Source organism: Schistocerca serialis, chromosome 2, assembly GCF_023864345.2.
Source record: "Schistocerca serialis cubense isolate TAMUIC-IGC-003099 chromosome 2, iqSchSeri2.2, whole genome shotgun sequence".
Taxonomy (NCBI): Eukaryota; Metazoa; Arthropoda; class Insecta; order Orthoptera; family Acrididae; genus Schistocerca; species Schistocerca serialis.
In genome coordinates this window covers 1020400857-1020419478 of record NC_064639.1, presented here as the reverse complement: position 1 = coordinate 1020419478, position 18622 = coordinate 1020400857, and the positions used below count along the sequence as shown (strand labels likewise).

The following is an 18622-nucleotide window of genomic DNA, read 5'->3' as shown; positions in this document are numbered from 1 at the left end:
AGCTTGTGCATGACGTGGTGTGGTTGCAAATTTGCGGGATGTATCGCCTTTCCGAAGGTATAACGTGAATTTGACCTCGATATGGGTTCAGGGTTCCCTCTAGTAATGGCTGGTGGTTGAAGAAGGGCATAAGTAATGCATGCAAAATCCTTTTCTCTTTATCCGTCTTCTGACAGGTTTGATGCGTCCTGCACAACTTCCTCTTGTGTGCCAGCTTCTTCATGGAGATGTAGCACGTACCTCCAACGACCCCGATTATATGTTGGATATGTCACTTATGTCTTCCTTCCATACAGCTTTTTTGTCAGTACAGTCGAATTTCGTACCATGGTATTTGTTCCTTGAGGACTTAACACATGCCCAAGCATCATGTCCATTCTTCTCATCAAGGTTCCTCACATACTCCTAGCCTCGCTCATTCTGCAGAAAACCTCTTAGTATCTTATAAGGCGAAATTAATTGTTTGTAGAAATAATAATTCTAGTCTATTGTGATTTAGTTATTTCTAGTAGCCCATATAAAGGGCAGTCAATTGAAAACGAGACAGATGGAGAAAAATTATATAAACTGTTTATTATTTAGAAAGTAATCTCCATAGCTGTTAAAACGTTTATCCCACTGTGAGCCATTATCGAAATATGCTTGCGGTTGCCTGTTGAGCCACATCATACCGAGGCTTGCATCTCTTCGTTGAAAGCAAATCGACGGCCACAACGATATTTCTTCATTGCTCGAAATATATGGAAATATTAGCGTAGTCGAAAGAACCACCATAATGACCTTCTTCTTTTTCTGCAACGGCCTGCTGCTCATTGTGTTTCTGCATTACGGTGCCTGATTTAACGCGCAGTGGTACGTGGATACTTAGAAACTGTAGCGCGCTGTCAATTCCAAACGTCTAGGAATGTTCACAGACAGCATCATTCTGTTGCAGGATAATACCTGCACACATGTTGCCAAGATTGTTTCCATTGTGGTGCAGACCTTTCGCTCTCCCCATGTGATTTTCGCCTTTTTTTCGGAGTCGTGAAGAAAGACATTCGAGGCACTCGATTTGCTCTTCAGATGATGAGTTGCTCGTCTGGGTACGACCATAGTTCGACAGGCAACCTCAAACATTTTTTATCTTGTGATTTTTAAAGCTTTCCCGGAGTACTGATTGATCCATAAAAACACGGGAGAACTGCTGGATGTCAGTAACGTCTTGCCACAATATTTCGGCGCAGAGTCTTCTGGCCATCTTCAGGTGAGTACCACTGTAGTAGTACTGGCGAGTAGGCGCTGAGCTGTATTTAAAGCCATACTCAGGTGACATTGCGCATGCGCTGCTCAGCGTGCGCGTTCATAACAACTCCGCGCGCTGCGCCTCGCGCCCTCCACGGTGAAAGCTTGGCGTATCGATATCAGGTCGATTTTCATCTTTATGCAGATAACTACGTCGACTACGAAGTTTCTCTATAACAGGATTCCAAGCAGATTTTAGCTGATAGCCACTATTTCGAATGATGAGAGTCTCGTTGTCAGACAATCATATTTCCACAAATTCATTGATAATCGAGCTCCCAAAGATGGGCCAAAATTTTTGTGTCGTTGTAATTCATAGCATGGTCTGTTTGAAATACATTGTTTGGCGATTGCGGACTTGGTGGGTTGGAGAAGGCGAGTATTCCGTTGGTGTTCCACAATGCGTTGCTGCACAGTTCGTGTTGTTTGCCCTATATATGATTTGCCGCATTCACACGGAATTTTGTAAACACCTGATTTACGCAGGCGCAGGTCGTCTTTAACGGATCCCACCAGTGACGAAATTTTGGAAGTAGGGCGAAAGATGACTCTCACTTCATACTTTCACGATATTCTGCCTATCTGTGAAGAAATATTCCCAATAAATGGTAGATAGGCGGTCGACCTGAAGGCCTCTTCCTCTTCCTTGTTTCGTCGTTTGTAGGTCTGCATCACTCTGATCACTTGCCTAGTTGAAAAGCCATTATTCAGAAATACTTTTTGCAGGTGTTTCAGTTCCTCTTGAAGACTGTCGGCGTCAGAGATGGTATGGGCACGGTGGATCAAGGTTTTGAGAACGCCCATTGTTTGTGCTGGATGGTGGCCACTAGTAGCTTGTGGATACAGGTCTGTATGAGTGGGCTTTCTGAATACCGAGTAACCAAGTGTGCCATCACTCTTACGTCGCACCAAGACGTCTAAAAATGGTAAGTACTACTACAGTGGTACTTACCTGAAGATGGCCAGAAGACTCTGCGCCGAAATATCGTGGCAGGACGTTACTGACATCCGGCAGTTCTCCCGTGTTTTTATGGAACATTTTTTATCTTGTCTCACAGTTTTGTAAGCGTATTGACAATTTTGGCTGTTGCTTTTTAGAAACTAAACAGTTCATTTACTTTTTTCCACCTGTGTCGTTTTCATTTGGCTACCGCTCGTACATATCTTAGTATGTCTCCGGTTATCGTTTGAATGTAACCTATACCTGTCACCGTTGACAAATTTTCAGGTAAAGACGATGGGCCAGCAGGCGGAAGGTACTCGACGGTGGAGGACTGCTTCTTCCGTTCTTTGGGCCTGCTGGTGCTGCAAACGCCAGACGTGGAGCGGCGCCACACACGTGTCGTGGGCCCCACGCGCCACGTGCTGTCCTGGCTTCTGCTCGCCTACCTGCTCGTCACCGTGAGCTACAGCAGCGGACTCTCCTCCATGCTCACCATACCCAGGTACAAAAGGGATTCGTTGTCAGCTGATTAGGCTCACGAGAAGAACGGGGGCGTTAAAACAGGTAGTGGTTGAACACAATTTCGAGCATTCCAAAGGCTAATTTACTATCCTCGTCACACAGAGTGAAACAGCCAACAAGGGGGGGCCACGATGTTTGCAACATGGATTTACTGCAGACTTCGTCCACTCGTAGTACTCCACGAGGACAACAAAATGTGTAAGCAGTAGCGCGTACTTCTCAAGCATTATTGAGAAAATCGCAAGATAATTTCGGTCCTCAAATATGTACCAGGCTGTTGCCATTTTTACCATGAAGCAGCAGCAGAGGAGTGGTTAGCGTTCAAGCCCCGTAATCGGTGGATCGAGTCCCGTTCGTTAGCTTTTTTTAAATTTTCAACACAGTAATTTTCTTTACTATTTATGTTACAGTTGATATAATGGGAAAAATACGTGTAATCCGAAGAACTTTTATTAAATTAACAATGTTATTTGGAAGTCTACAAATTTTTATTATCACAAAGGCTATAATATTCATCTTTGTCGACTAGTAAGCAACCAAACACATAAATTGGTACGGAAAATGTGTGCTTGTCCGTGATTTGAGAAATCCCTTATACCTGGAAGGAGCCCGAAACGACTTATTGCCTCCAAGTTTTGGCCGGCGCAGACGGCTTTCGAAAGATGTATTACTAATCGTCGCTTTCGACATTACGAGTTTCAGGATGGTATTTTTCGTAATAACGTGGAAAACATAAAGTTCAGCGGCACCATCTGCATTGAATAAATGCTTTGTGTCCGCATACACAAGGTCTTTTGAGGTTTTCCGTGGAACAACAAGACTCGTTAACATTTTCAAAAACCCCTCTTTCAGCCGATAATTTGGAAGCAAACCATGCATAACGCAATATTTCCTTAAATATCGGCGCTGATACTTGGTCATGCGGTATCGAGTGTATTTTAATAGCGTCTTCACGAGAAGTAATTTCTCGTTCTCTTTCGATTAAATACGAACAATTTTGAAGACACGGACAAGCATACATTATCAGTATCACTTTATGCGTTTGCTCCTTTACTAATCGATTGTTATGAATATTATATTATTTGTGATAATAAAAATTTGTAGACTGCCAAATAACTCTAAATTTAATAAAAGTTCATCCGATTACACATATTTTCCCATTATATAACTGTAATATAAATAGTAAAGAAAATGACTGTGTTGAAAACAAAAAAAAAAAAGAAAGAAACTGACGAACGGGACGTGATCCACCGATTACGGGGCTTCAACGCTAAGCACTTTTTTTTTAATTCCACAAAAACAGTAACAAAAATAGGCAGAATGAAATGACATAAATAAGGTGACAGATAAAGGGAGACATAAATTACACCACTCGGCTGCTGCCGCTTCGTGGTAAAAATGACAACACACAGGTATATATTTGAGGAGCGAAATTATCTTAAGGTTTTCTCAATAACGCTTGAGAAGTACGCGCTACTGCTTACACGTTTTGTTGTCCTCATGGAGTGCTACGAGTGTGCGAAGTTTGCACTAAATCCGCGTTCCAAACGTCGTGACCTCCTCTTGTAAGACAGACCATCCCCCAAACATGCAGGGTGAGAGCGGCTTTTGTTTGGTTTTATCAATTATTGCATAATCCTCCGAAGAGGGTTTGAGCCACATAATATACGTATAACTTGATCAAATGCAAACAGAATAAGAACACCGCAGCCAACATTACTGCTGTCAGGAGAAGTGTTGACACATAGTGTTAATGTACTAATATAGTTGATTCCTTAAATTTTCGAAAGTTACTATTCAATACAGAAATTTTAATTTTAATATTTTTCTAGATACGAGCCTCCCATAGACACCGTGGCCGACCTGCATGGCAGCGGGCTGAAGTGGGCAGGAATGGACATTGCGTACCTCAAGTCGCTCAGAGGTCGCACAGATCAGATCGCCTTGGACCTGATCGACCGCTTCCGGGTGCTCACACCAGACATCCTGCGTTCTCGGATCACCACTCGAGACTTGGCGTTTGCCGTAGAGCGGCTTCCAGGAGGTATGATCTGCAAATGATGTTTTGCAGTTATAGTCTTCACAAAAATGGAAAAAATAGGGATATATTCCATATTTTGTGAATAGTGATCATAAACTACCCCTGATTTCTAGCGATCTCCTCCCTTATCGCTAGAGCACATATCTTATGGTTAACAGAAGTTGAAGGACATAAGAACGTTTTAATCAGTGGTTTGGCACTAAAAGGCAACATGGATGACTGGCTAATGGGATAAGCGTATCATGTAGAACATAGAGGGAATTATGTCAAAACGTTAGGGGTAGCAGAAATCGAGCTGTAGTAGTCCATAACAAGAGTACTGTAAAGTTCTACTAATGTCATCAGAAAGATAAAAAGCATGTAGAATGAGAACAGAGTGTGTGTGTGTGTGTGTGTGTGTGTGCGGTTTGAGGTTTTCGGGCGCTAAGAATGAGAACAGAACGGATAATTCTGAGGGTGTAGGAAATGTGTGACCAACAGCTCAAGGTCGAGGATCTAAAATCAATACGTAGTAATAATTTTTTCTTTACTGTTAAGTCATACATATTTACAGTATTTAAAAATCGTTTTTAATGTAGCAGGTGAATTGAATAAGAATGTAGTTTGTAAAGGGAATCATATAACCGTTTTATAAATCGCTTTCCAAGACTTATATATAAAATACGCCTCCGTGATACAAACAAGGTGCGGCGGTGCGGTTCCTTTCATCCTGCACCTGCCTTTGAACTCTTTGCAGGAGATCGCCATTAGGAAAGCCGAGCAGAAACCTACCGCACTGCAACTCGCACCAGGTTGCATACAACGTAACTATTCTAAGAATCGGGAAAAGGTCTTCTTTTTGGATGAAAAGTGGGAACACTGTCAAAACTTCCGTATTTTCTGAAGCAGAGAATTAGAAGTTAACTTCCAAGCCTGTGCTGATACTAACACAGTCATGTCCAACCCCCTTCATTCACGATAGGAAGTTTACGTTAACGTATTCCGCGAAATCTGAACGGCTACTAAACAAGGATTGTTCTTAAATGAAAATGCTCGCCCAACTATTAAATTTATCGGTGTCAATGCTCTCAGGTTTTTAGTCACCGATCTGCTCAATATGCCACGCAGAATTACCGTCTTTCCTCATGCACAAATTTACTTAAAAACTCCCCACTTTCTAAAAAACACGTCAGAATAAGTATGCCTTCATTTTAAAACACTTTTGGAACATGTAGCACAACTAAAACCGGCACATTATAACTTCCTTCGGAGGTCGTACTACACAAGACCGTTCCATTGAAAGACTGTGTTCTGACTACTTATACTGCTGTACACATTCTCTATCTCCAAGAGAAAAGACGCGCGGAGAATGCTCTGTTCTGATTGGTCAATTTTCTTTAAGGCCAATAGAAAAACAGTATTTGCCAGCGTTAGTCCGCGCTTTTCATGACTAAACAATCAAAGAATAACACACTTTCGAACTGTACTTTTTTCCGAAATAAATATTTAACATTATGATATATTGTTTATACTTTACCTTATGAACTATTTTCATTTGCACTCGAATTAGCTTTCCTTTTACCATAAACTTACTAAACATAATAGGATACAAAATTCCCCGTCGTCTGTATTCGCACTGTCTTAAAACGTTCTCGCACTTCAGCGTTCATTAGTAGAACAATGCTCTACGTATTTACTTTAGTCCACATACACCCATCATTCACACTACGAAGCATGTACAAACATAAATACACAAAAACCTTCAAGAAATAAACAGAACAATTCACAAAAACCTTCTCTTCACCTGTTCCTTGAATGTCTCAGTCCGCTACTGTACTCTGATGGATGAAAATTAGAACTACGTACTCGACCGAACTCGCTTCAGACCTTCTGTTACTGAACACGCATGAGTCTTTCTCTCGATACAAAGGCTCTAGACAGGAGTGATATAGAGCCCCACGCCTCAAAGGGAGCGATTGAATAAATAATTAAATCGCTGGAAACTAAGGACTCTCATGGATATGATGGTGTGTCTCAAAAGATGTTTCAAATGGCTCTGAGCATTATGGGACTTAACATCTGTGGTCATCAGTCCCCTAGAACTTAGAACTACTTAGAACTACTTAAACCTAACTAACCTAAGGACACCACACACATCCATTCCCCAGACAGGATTCGAACCTGCGACCGTAGCGGTCACGCGGTTCCAGACTGAAGCGCCTAGAACCGCACCGCCACACCGGCCGGCAGTGGTGTGTCCAGCATGATACTGAAGCACTGTCCTGCTTATGTTAGCCCAGTAATTATCCGCATTAGTTATTTTTCCTTTTGGAACGGTTAGTTTCCTGAACGATTAAGGTACTCAGCGTTAAAATGGCTTTATAATAAATGAAAAGGAGGTAATGTGGACAATTTTATACCTATTTCTATGTCAACAGGGTTTACAAAAGTTATTAAAAAGACCATGTTTATAAGGGTAATTGATCATAACAGTTCAAATAATTTGCTGCCAAATTCAGATTTTGGTTTCAGAAGAGTCTTAAAAACTCAAAATGCTATATTCCCTTTCTCTGTGAGACAAAGGACGAGTAAAGCAAAAGTTGTGAACACTAGCAATCTCCTGTGATTTAGCTATGTATTTGTTGTGGATCACGAAAATTACTGCGGTCTTCAGTCCAAAGACTCGTTTTAAGCATCTCTCCAGACTATTCTATCCTGTGCAAGCTTCTTCACCTCCGAGAAACTACTGCAACCTACAGCCTTTTGAATCTGCTTAGTGTATTCATGTCTTGGTCTCCCTCTACGATTTTTACACTTCACGCCTCCCTCCAATACTAAACTGGTGTTCACTTGATGTCTCAGAACGTGTCCTATCAAGCAATCCCTTCTTCTTGTCAAGTTGTGCCAGAAATACCTATTCTCCACAGTTCTATTCAGTACCTCTTATTAGTTACGTGATCTACCCATCTAATCTTCTGCATTCTTTTGTTGCGCCACATTTCGAAAGCTTCCGTTCTCTTCTTGTCCAAATTATTTATCGTTTATGTTTCACTTCCATACATGGCTACGCTCCATACAAATACTTTCAGAAACGACTTCCTGATACTTAAATTTAACGCTTAAACCTACACTAGATTTTACCAAATTTATCTTTTTCAGGAATGCTTTCCTTGCCATTGCCAGTCTACGTTTTATATCCTGTCTACCGTCATCAGTTATATTGCTGTTCAAATAGCAACACTCATCTACCACTTTAAGCGTCTCAATCCCTAATGTAATTCCCTCAGCAACACCTGATTTAATTCGACTGCATTCCATTATCCTTGTTTTGCTTTTGTTGATGTTCATCTTATATCCTCCTCTGACAGTCCATTCCATTCAACTGTTCTTCTAAGTCCTTTGCCTCTGATAGAATTACAATGTCTTCGGTAAACCTCAAGGTCTTTATCACTTCTCCCTGGATTTTAATTCCTATTCCAAATTTTTCTTTTGTTTCCTTTACTGTTTTTTCAATACATAGATTGAATAATATCGGGGATAGGCTACATACAACTCTGTCTTACTCACTTCCCAATCACTGCTTGCCTTCCGTGCTCTTCGACTCTGATAAGAGCCACCAGGTTTGTGTACCAATTATAAATAATCCTTCGCTCCCTGTATTTTACCCCTGCCACGTTCAGAATTTGAAAGAGGGTACTCCAGTCAACATTGTCAAACGCTTTCTCTAAGTCTGCAAATGCTAGAAATGTAGGTTTTCCTTTCCTTAACCTCTCTTCCAAGATAAATCATAGGGTCAGCATTGTGTTGCGTGTTCCTACATTTCTATGGAATCCAAACTGATCTTCACCAACGTCGGATTCTACCAGTTTTCCCATTCGTCTGTATTAAATTCGTGTTAGTATTTAGCAACCGTGACTTATTAAACTAATAGTTCAGTAATTCTCACACCTGTCAACACCTGCTTTCTTTGGAATTGCAATTATTATATTCTTCTTGAAGTCTTAGTGTATTTCGTCTGTCTCATACATCTTTTTCACCAGATGGAAGAGTTTTTTCATAGTCTTCTCTCCCAATGCTATTAATAGCTCTAACGGAATGCTGTCTACTCCAAGGCCCTTGTTTCGACTTAGGTCTTTCAGTACTCTGTCAAATTCTTGACGCTGAATCACATCTCCCATCTCAATCAATTTCCTCTTCCATGTCCATAACATTGGCCTCAAGTACATCGCCCTTGTATAGATCCTCTATATACTTCTTCCACCTTTCTGCTCCCTTCTTTGCTTAGGAGTCGTTTTCCCTCTGAGCGCTTGATACTCATACAGGTGGTTTTCCGTTCTCCAAGGGTCTCCTTAATTTTCCTTTAGGAGGCATCTATCTTATCCCAGTGATATATGCTTCTATAACCTAACAATTGCCCTCAGGCCCTCGTGCTTAGCCATTTTGCACTTCCTGTCGATCTCATTTTTGATTTTTGGGACGTTTGTACTCCTTTTCGCCTGCTTCATTTACTGCATTTTTATATTTACCCCTTCTATCAATTAATTTACTACCCAAGGATTTCTACTAGCCCTCGTCTTTTCTCCTACTTTATCCTCTGCTGCCTTCGCTATTCCATCTCTCAGAGCTAACTATTGTTCTTCTATTGTATACCTCTGTGCTGTTCTCGTCAATCGTTCGCTAACGCTCCGTATGAAACACTCTACAACCTCTGGTTCTTTCTTTTTATTCAGGTCCCATCTGCTTAAATTCCTACCTTTTTACAGTTTCTTCAGTTTTAATCTACTGTTCATAACCAATAATTGTGGTCGGAGTTCACATCTACCCCTGGAAATGTCTTCAAATTTAATACCTGTTTCCTAATTATCTGTCTGACCATTATATAATCAATCTCGAACTCTTCGGTGTCTCCAGATCTCTTCCCCTAGTACAGCCTTCTTTCATGATTCTTAAACCAAGTTTTATCCATGATTAAGTTACAATCTGTTCAAAATTCTACTAGGCGGCTTCCTCGTTCATTCCTTAGCTAATTCCAGTCCCTCATGATTAGTAAATCTTCATATCCCGTAACTATCTCAATAATTTATTTTACCTCATCATACTTTTCTTCAGTCTCTTCAACATCTGCGGAGCTAGTTGACATATATACTTGTACTCCTGTGGTAGATGTGGCCTTCGAGTCTATCTTGGCTACAATAACGCTTGCACTATGCTGTTCGTACAGCTTATCCACGTCCCTACTTTGTTATTCAATATTAAATCTGCTCCTGCATTACCCCTATTTGATTGTGTATTTATAACCCTATATTTACAAGACCAGAAGTCCTCCTCCTCCTGCCGCCGAACTTCACTAATTCCCACTATATCTAACTTTAACCTGTCCATTTCCATTTTTAAATTTTTTAACCTACCTACCAAATTAAGGGATCTGACATTCCACGCTCCGATCCGTAGAACGCCAGTTTTGTTTCTCCTAATAACGATGTCGTCCTGAGTAGTCCCCGCCCAGAGATCCGAATGGATGACTATTTTATCTCCAGAATATTTCACCCGAGAGGACACCATCATCATTTAACCATACACTAAAGCTGCATGTCTTCGGGAAGAATTACAGCTGTAGTTTCCTCTAGCTTTCATCCGTTGGCAGTACCAGCACAGCAATATTGTTTTGGTTGGTATTACAATGCCAGTTTACTCAATCATCTAGACTGTTGTTCCTGCAACTACTGAAGATGCTGCTGCCCTTCTTCAGAAACCACATGTTTGTCCAATACTTTCCAATGTGACAGTTCATTCTGGAATATTTCGGTTTGCTGGTGGCACTAACATGGTAGTGAAGGATACTGAGTGCATCGCAACAATGTATGAAATACTGCAGTTCCGGAGATAAGCTCATGGCATGTAGGAAAGAAATTGATGCTAAATCACGGTAAGACTCAGTTTTTACAGTTTCTAACACATAATTCAACTGAAACTGACATTTTGATTACTCAGAATGGGTATACGGTTAGCGAGTTTACACAATACCAGTTTTAAGGTGTTCAAACAGATAGTCACGGAAGGCTAACGTTCACGTCCTTGTTCAAAATCTGAATGCTGCTATATTTAGCCACATCGGGTAGACTGTTCGACGGGTGCAAGTCTTTCGATCTGACGCCACTTCGGCGACTTGTGCCTCGTTGGGGATGACACGATGGTGATTAGGACAACACAACACCCAGTCTCTGAGCGGAGAAAATCTTTAACCCAGCCGGGAATCGAACCCGGGCCCTTATTTTTTTTTCGGTATTGTTCGTTGCGTCTGGTCTGGGCGGGCGTCACAACACATCCGTAGAAGTTGATCGTTGATTCCTTTACTCAGTTTTTTTTATTACAGAAGGCGAGCAGCCCTCTGACCGAACACGGTGAGCTACCGTGCCGGCGGCCCTTAGGATTGACATTCTGTCGCGCTGACTACTCAGCTACCGGAGGCGGATGGCTTCCCATTTATAAAGGGTATTTTTGACTCAGACAGGGGCAGTTCGAGCAATATGTGGGGTATATATATATATATATATATATATATATATATATATATATATATCACTCCGTCCTCAGGTTACAAGTGGCCCATCTGGACCATCCGACCGCCGTGTCATCCTCAGGTGAGGATGCGGATAGGAGGGGCGTGTGGTCAGCACACCGCTGATGGTTTTCTTTGATCGGAGACGCTACTAGTCGGTCGAGTAGCTCCTCAGGTGGCATCACGGGGCTGAGTGCACCCCGAAAAATGGAACAGCTCATGGCGGCCCGGATGGTCACCCATCCAAGTGCCGGCCCCCCCTACAGCGCTTAACTTCGGTGATCTGACGGAAACCGGTGTATCCACTGCGGCGACGCCGTTGCCAGTATGTGGGGTAACTTGAAAAATTCAATTCAGGAGTCTGGGCATTTTCTTTAACGTCGTCTGTTGTTTAAAATTTGAGCTTATTCCCACGAATTATAAACTTTCACTTAATTAATACTAGGCAGAAATCCATTCTGCATTTAGATCGTACCTCCTTGACCCTTTTTCTGCATTCATTTGCAGTAAGCTAACACAGGAATTAAAAACTAGTAGCAGAGATCCTCGCTCATTGAAGCCTAATAATTCCCGTATGAATCACTCGTTCTATTCTGCCAGGGCGTTTCTGGGAAAATTAAGGTGATTCCTGTGTGATGCGGTTGATTGTGGTAACATATGCTTGCAGCTTGTCATCTTCATAGCATCCACCTCCATTTTATTTTGTTTATGTTAAGTTTGTGTACTGACTTCTCCACTGATCATGGAGATTTGCTGCTAAATTTGGTCCTACGGAACTAGACACGTAAAGTACAAAAAACACAAAGAAATGTTCAATGGATGTTGTGTAGATGGATAACACTTATTTGTCCCTAGAAGTAATGTTAATTAACTGGCAAATATTTATGTCTTCCACTGTGATGATGGCGTGTTCCACAACTGTATATAATTGGTGTTAATAACAGCAGCTTTTCTTCTTAGAATATTTATTTGGAAAGCACTCTCGAATTTGGCCTCATACAAGACCATTTTTATATGACGTCAAATACACTGTCTACATTAAATGTTCTTCATGCGGATGAAGCAGTACTTGAAGTTAACTGGGAAATGTCTCTGTTTGGGGTCGAAATCAGAAGTACTTTAAATAAAATAATATTACAAGTGCAGAATGCGTTCGTCAAAGAAAATAATCTCACAACTGCAGTTGGAGTAAGTGAAGCCACAAATAGCCCAATAACTGCAGTTTACTGCAAAGTTTTGAAGTCCACAGGGTCACAGAAACGTCACTGCATTTGTATTTGTCATGTTGGTAACCGTTCTGCTGTAATGAAAGATGTGTTTCAACTCTGTCTACAAAACCGTTGTGTTTACATCGCTTTTGAAGCAGCTGTGTAGAGTTCCTTTCAACAGGACAGCTCTTCAAAGTTTTCGGGCGCAAAATTCTTTTTGTTTTAAGCAATTTGTGGCTAACTGAAATATATCCAAAGGCTGGTGAAAGTGTCAATGTGTAAGTGAGTGCAGATACGACCGTTTCTCTTTTAGAGGTGTGAATGGCCTTGGTAAAATGCAGTCACAGATAAAAACGAATAGATTGAATAGATTATGTGGAATCGGAACATCAACGATTCAAAGTGTATGACGTTTCTAATGTCATGACAGAATAATTAGTGATGAAAAATCTGCGTGTACGACAACTAGTGAATTTTTAGATAGTCGAAAAAAGTGACATGCCTAGAAATTTATGTAAGAATTGAGTTACATATTTACATCGATTAATTACTGTCTAGGCTATGTCAGTCGTTATTAGTATTCTCTTCATAGCGATTCTTCTTACGTATTATCTAGTGCTTAGTGCTAGATCTAGAATATCTGGGGAATACTGAACTAGGAGGCTGAAAAAAATATGTGAGAAGCGTCCTGAAAATAAAAGAAAAAAACCAGATTCGGTATCGTTGGGCATCCACGTATCTCGAAATAAAACATCTTACGTTCCAATGACAAGATTTTGGCAGTCGTTGATGGATATTTAGCTTACTTTCCTTAATCCCTACCTACTCACTAATAGATTTGGAATGAGCTATGTTGACGTAAGATGTATGTAAAATGAAAAATTGCCAATATTAAACTGCAAAAGGTGTCTTTCTTCCGACGTGGAAACGATATCTCATTGTCCTTACAGTGCCGACCAGAAAATAAACTCAACAAAATTATGTTTTTACACAATCTAGAAATAGGCATTACAAATAATGAAATCAACTAAAGTTAAGGAAACGAAACTTTATCTAGATTTTTCGTGTAGCTTGATTCTTCTCAGATTTTGGAACTGGTTTAAAAAGTTTCAGCACCTTAATCACCACAAAGTTTATGCATACCTTATGCTGTGTTCGTCGTGATATTATCATAGATCATTGTTCGATATTCACTAATACTCTAAGAAAAAAATTAAAACGACTCACCATGAAGCAATTAGTTGAATGGCACGAAAATCGGTACACGTACAGACCAACCAGTTTTTCAGATATATTGAATGATTTATTCAAGAGAAAGATCTTCATAACTTGACCAGGTCAACAGTGCGTTGGTCCACCTCTGGCCCTTACACAAGCAGTTATTGGGCTTGGCACTGACTGACAGAGTTGTCGGGTATCCTCCTGAGGGATATCGTGCCAAATTGTGCTCAAAGGGAGCGTTAGATCGTCAAAGTCCCGAGTTGGTTGGAGAGGCCTGACCGTTACGCTCCAAACGTTCTCAATTGGGGTGACATGTGGCTATCTTGCTACCCAAGGTTGGGTTTGGTAAGTACGAAGACAAACAGTAGAAGCCCTCGTCGTGTGTGGGTGGACATTAGCTTGCAGAAATGTAAGCCCACGATGGCTTGCCATGAAGGGCAACAAAACAGGGAGTAGAATGTCTTCGTCAAACGCATGCTGTAAGCAACCAATGCTCTTCTGCTATGAAATGAAAAGATCATGATTCCTGACTGTAGGACCATATGGAGGGCGATAGTCCGCTTGGCATCACGCCGCTGACCAAGGCGTCTCCAGACATGTCTCCAGACACGTCTCCAGACTCGTCTTACCTGATCTTCGAGGCTCACCTCGAGGAGGGACTCGTCCCTGAAGACAACTGTATGCCAATCAACGAGATTTCAGCGCGAATGTGTCCGACACCATTTCAAACGGTGTTTTTGGTGTACACAGGTCAATGATAGTCGGCGCAGTAGATGCAGCCCCCTTTCTGTCAGCTGCTTATTCATGGTATTTTTGGTCAATGGAGCACCAGTTGCACATCTGATCGATGATGATGACGATGATGAACCCGGGGCTCTGAGTCCCTCTTTGACAATCGCTAGGTCCTCTCTAGGCCTGGTGCTTCCTTCTTGACGGTGTGTCCACGCCATTGCCTTCGAGGCACACTTACTGTCCAACTCAGTACACAGAACGAAATTCGCAAATATCTTAGCTCTGGTGTTGATGTGCCCTCTGTTTACTATCCTTGCCACCTGCACGGTGAAATAGCGCTGCAACGTCACACTTTCATCCATCGGCCGCAAAAGTTTACAATTTCGTGCTATCCGTCGATATCTAATTATTATCAATTTGTGACCACTCATTCGTGGTGCATCACTTTTTTCAAAGTACTGAACAAATCACTGTTTGATTTATCTGTAATTATAAAAAATATATTCATAAGATCTCGAAATTCTCCTCGTAGCGAGCTTTTACCAGTTACCATCGAAACTGTTAGCAGATTCCACAATTAAATTATTCGTATGTTTTAATGGGGTTATCAACATCGTAGCTCTCGTATGTTACTTTTCAGATTTTCTCTGAATTTTTTTATTGTTACCCTGAAGCACAAAGTAAAATCTCTATCTTGAGAAGTAAGATTCGCTCTAGTCATGAGTCGTCCGATAGGTTTGATGTGGCCGGCCGCGACTTCCTGTCCCAGGCTCCGGACCTCTGACTACCTCTTACACCCAGTATCCTCATTTATTTATTGGTTATATTCCAATCTCTGTCCTCCCTTATAGTTCTTATCCCCTATGACTTAGTCCATGATTTGACCTATTACGATGTCCTTCCGCCTATGTTTTCCATACATAGTTTCCCCCGCCAATTCTGTGAAGAACCCACTAATTTCATATCAGTCCAATGAAATTCCTCATTACAGAGCAATATTACATTGAATAGCTGATTTTCATACAGGAATGGCTACTTAATCTCATGGTCTAATGAACATATACATAAGGTATATCACGTTGCCTATCAAGAGTACTGACAGACACCATTTGTCTACCATCATTTGTCTACTACAATTACACATGAAGTACAGGTTGCTTTAGAAAGAATATACGCACTACAAAATATTATGCTGTCAAAACTATACTGCGCTGCCCCAATGCTCGGTTAATGGAGAGACGAATACATTGTCTAGTTCATTGTCGTTAGATGTCGGTTATCTCCCGTTTGCTTGGTTACACTCATTTGTTGCAAAATGGCTGCTGCGCAGCTGAAGTCATTTTGCTTTCTCGATTTTGTGAACGGTAACTCCATGATTACAGTGCAAAGACGTTTAAGGCTGAGCAATATTCGCACATGATATCGACAGTTTGTACCCACAGTATGTGTATCTAAAGGAAAGAGTAATGGCCGCCTTTATCTTTCCGACGAAAATGTCGCACGAATTAAAACCAAAAAGAACTCGTCGTGACGGTCGGAAGTTACAACTGATTTTAACTGCAGTTTATAGAGTTCTGAGACATCGGTTGATTACGAAGCCGTGCAAGCTACAGCTGTTACAGACTCTACGTCATGTCGACAAAAGCACACATCAAATGTGTGTGAAAGCTTATGGGACTTAGCTCCTAAGGTCATCAGTCCATAAGCTTACACACTACTTAACCTAAATTATCCTAAGGACAAACACACACACCGACGCCCGAGGGACCAGCCTCACAGTCCATGACTGCAGCGCTCGGCTAATCCCGCGCGGCGTGCCACGTTCTAACGCGCTTCAGATTACTATTGACAATGACAACACTTTCACATAACTAATCGCGTTCAGTGATGAAGCTAATTTCTACCTTAGCGGTAAAGTAAAGAAACTCAGTGTTCGAATTATGGTGTACAGAACTCAAATGCACAGACTGAACATGTACGAGAATCACCCAATGCCAGTATGTTTTACGCAGTATCTCACTCATTTGTTTACGGCTCATTCTCCTTTAGTGGAAACACTGTTAACGGTCAGCAGCGTCCTGCCGTGTTACGAAACTGGTTGTTCCGATGTGTTATTTTTCGTATAACTGGCGGAAGACGTATTGATTATCCGTTATCTAAACTTGAGATATTCGTAAACATGTGTCCTAAGTGTAATAATCGTAGGTCACACGGTTTATTAAAAATTGATTTCGAAGTATGTACATTCTTTCTGAAACACCCTGTAGTGTGACGTGACCAGACATACCATACCATGATCAACAATTACTGAAATCATGTACGGACTTCTTTGGAGAAACGCAGTGAGTGAGTACAGTAGTTTAGCGGCTTACGATGATGAGTATCGAAGCACTCGTAACATGACAAGCAGTAATGAGATGGGGGTGGTTTTGTTTTGTTTTAAGGCTACATCATGTGTGCATTCTGCATCGCGGCCACTGGCCAACGTGCGTGTCTTAGTGATGTTTGACAGGAAGAGCCAGGTAGGTGTGGTGCAGCACGAGGAGTGGGCATCCCAGCGCACTTGCTTCTGTCAAGGCAGGAGCCACTGCGAACAAGCTTAGCTGTAGCAGGTGACAAGTCATGTGATGCTCCTAAGGTCGTGTCGGACTTTTACATGGCATAGTGTAGCAGTTCGACGTGGCATAGGCTCAACAATTCGTTGGAAATCCTCTGCAAAAATATTGAGCAATGTTACCTCTATAGTCGTCCATAGTCACCGACGTTTTGCTGATGGAGAATTTTGTGTAACAACTGATCTCTCGATTATGTATCACAAATCAAATGTGAACGACTGTGGCTTGGTGACACAGCGCTTTTTCATCAATGAAAACTTCATCGTTTGGGTACATGAAGTCAATGAACGGCTGCAAATGGCCTCCAAGTAGTGGAACATCCGAAGGACCGAGTCCATTACATCCAAACACGGCTACAGTACCATAGAAGTGCCACCAGCTTGCACAGTGCCTTGTTGATAAACTGAGTCCATAGCTTTGTGCGGTCTGTGCCACACTCGAACCCTACCATCAGCTCTTACAAATAAATCTGGACTCATCATACTAGGCAACTGGTTTCCAGTCGTCTAGGGTCCAATCGACATGGTCATGAGCCCAGAAGAGCCACAGCAGCCGAAGTCGAGCTGTTAGCAAAGGCACTCTCGTCGGTCGTCTGCTACAACAGCCCTTTAACGCCAAATTTTGCCGCTCTGTCCTAACGGACGCGTTCCTCGCAAGACCAACATTGATTTCTGCGCTCGTTTCGCCCGATATTCCTCCTCTGCCAGCACTAACTAATACCGCTGCGGTTACTGCGTTACCCGTGGTGAGAGGTAATGCCTGAAATGTGGTATTCTGGGCACCACCTGGAATACAGATATCCCTAACAATTTCCACGATAGAATGTCCCATGCGTCTAGCTCCAACTACCATTCCGCGTTCAAAGTCTATTAATTTCCGTCGTGTGGTCATAACCTCATCAGTAATCTTCCTAAGCGAATAAAGTGCTTAAAAATGATTTGTGGATTTGAAAAAACAAATAAAAGGATCGGCTGACACTCAGGCTGACAACAGCGATGAGCAGTTTGAGGGCCTTGGCTGCCCCTCCCCCTCCTTCTTTTTTTCTTTAGCGGCTTTGATATAGAAAGCTCGTCGACTTAAAGACCATGTGGAGTGTTTCTCTGAAGGTTGGTTCAAATGGCTCTGAGCACTATGGGACTCAACTGCTGAGGTCATTAGTCCCCTAGAACTTAGAACTAGTTAAACCTAACTAACCTAAGGACATCACAAACATCCATGCCCGAGGCAGGATTCGAACCTGCGACCGTAGCGGTCTTGCGGTTCCAGACTGCAGCGCCTTTAACCGCACGGCCACTTCGGCCGGCTTCTCTGAAGGTACTTGACCACCTCCTATGTGAGGTAGGAGAGCTTGAGGTCTTGTCTCAGGATGAACACCTGCTTCTTGAAAACCAATTTACGGGTTCTCTCCCCCATTGGGACGGATAGGGCTGGCGTGGGAGTTTAGGAATGTCGATCTGTGCAAAGGGATAGGGCTAGTAATGGTTGGGCATAGGAACCGTCACAGAGAGACCCCCGCTT

The 18622-nt window shown here is 41.9% G+C and overlaps 1 protein-coding gene across 1 annotated transcript in view; it reads left to right on the top strand.

Annotated features, from left to right (window-relative positions):
- Nucleotides 1-18622, top strand: part of LOC126456600 (glutamate receptor 1-like) — a 192915-nt gene that overhangs the window by 133041 nt on the left and 41252 nt on the right. Inside the window, exons 5-6 of the mRNA XM_050092345.1 lie at nucleotides 2513-2729; nucleotides 4582-4793. Coding sequence (XP_049948302.1) covers nucleotides 2513-2729; nucleotides 4582-4793 — 429 coding nt within the window. The remainder of the gene's footprint in view (nucleotides 1-2512; nucleotides 2730-4581; nucleotides 4794-18622) is intronic.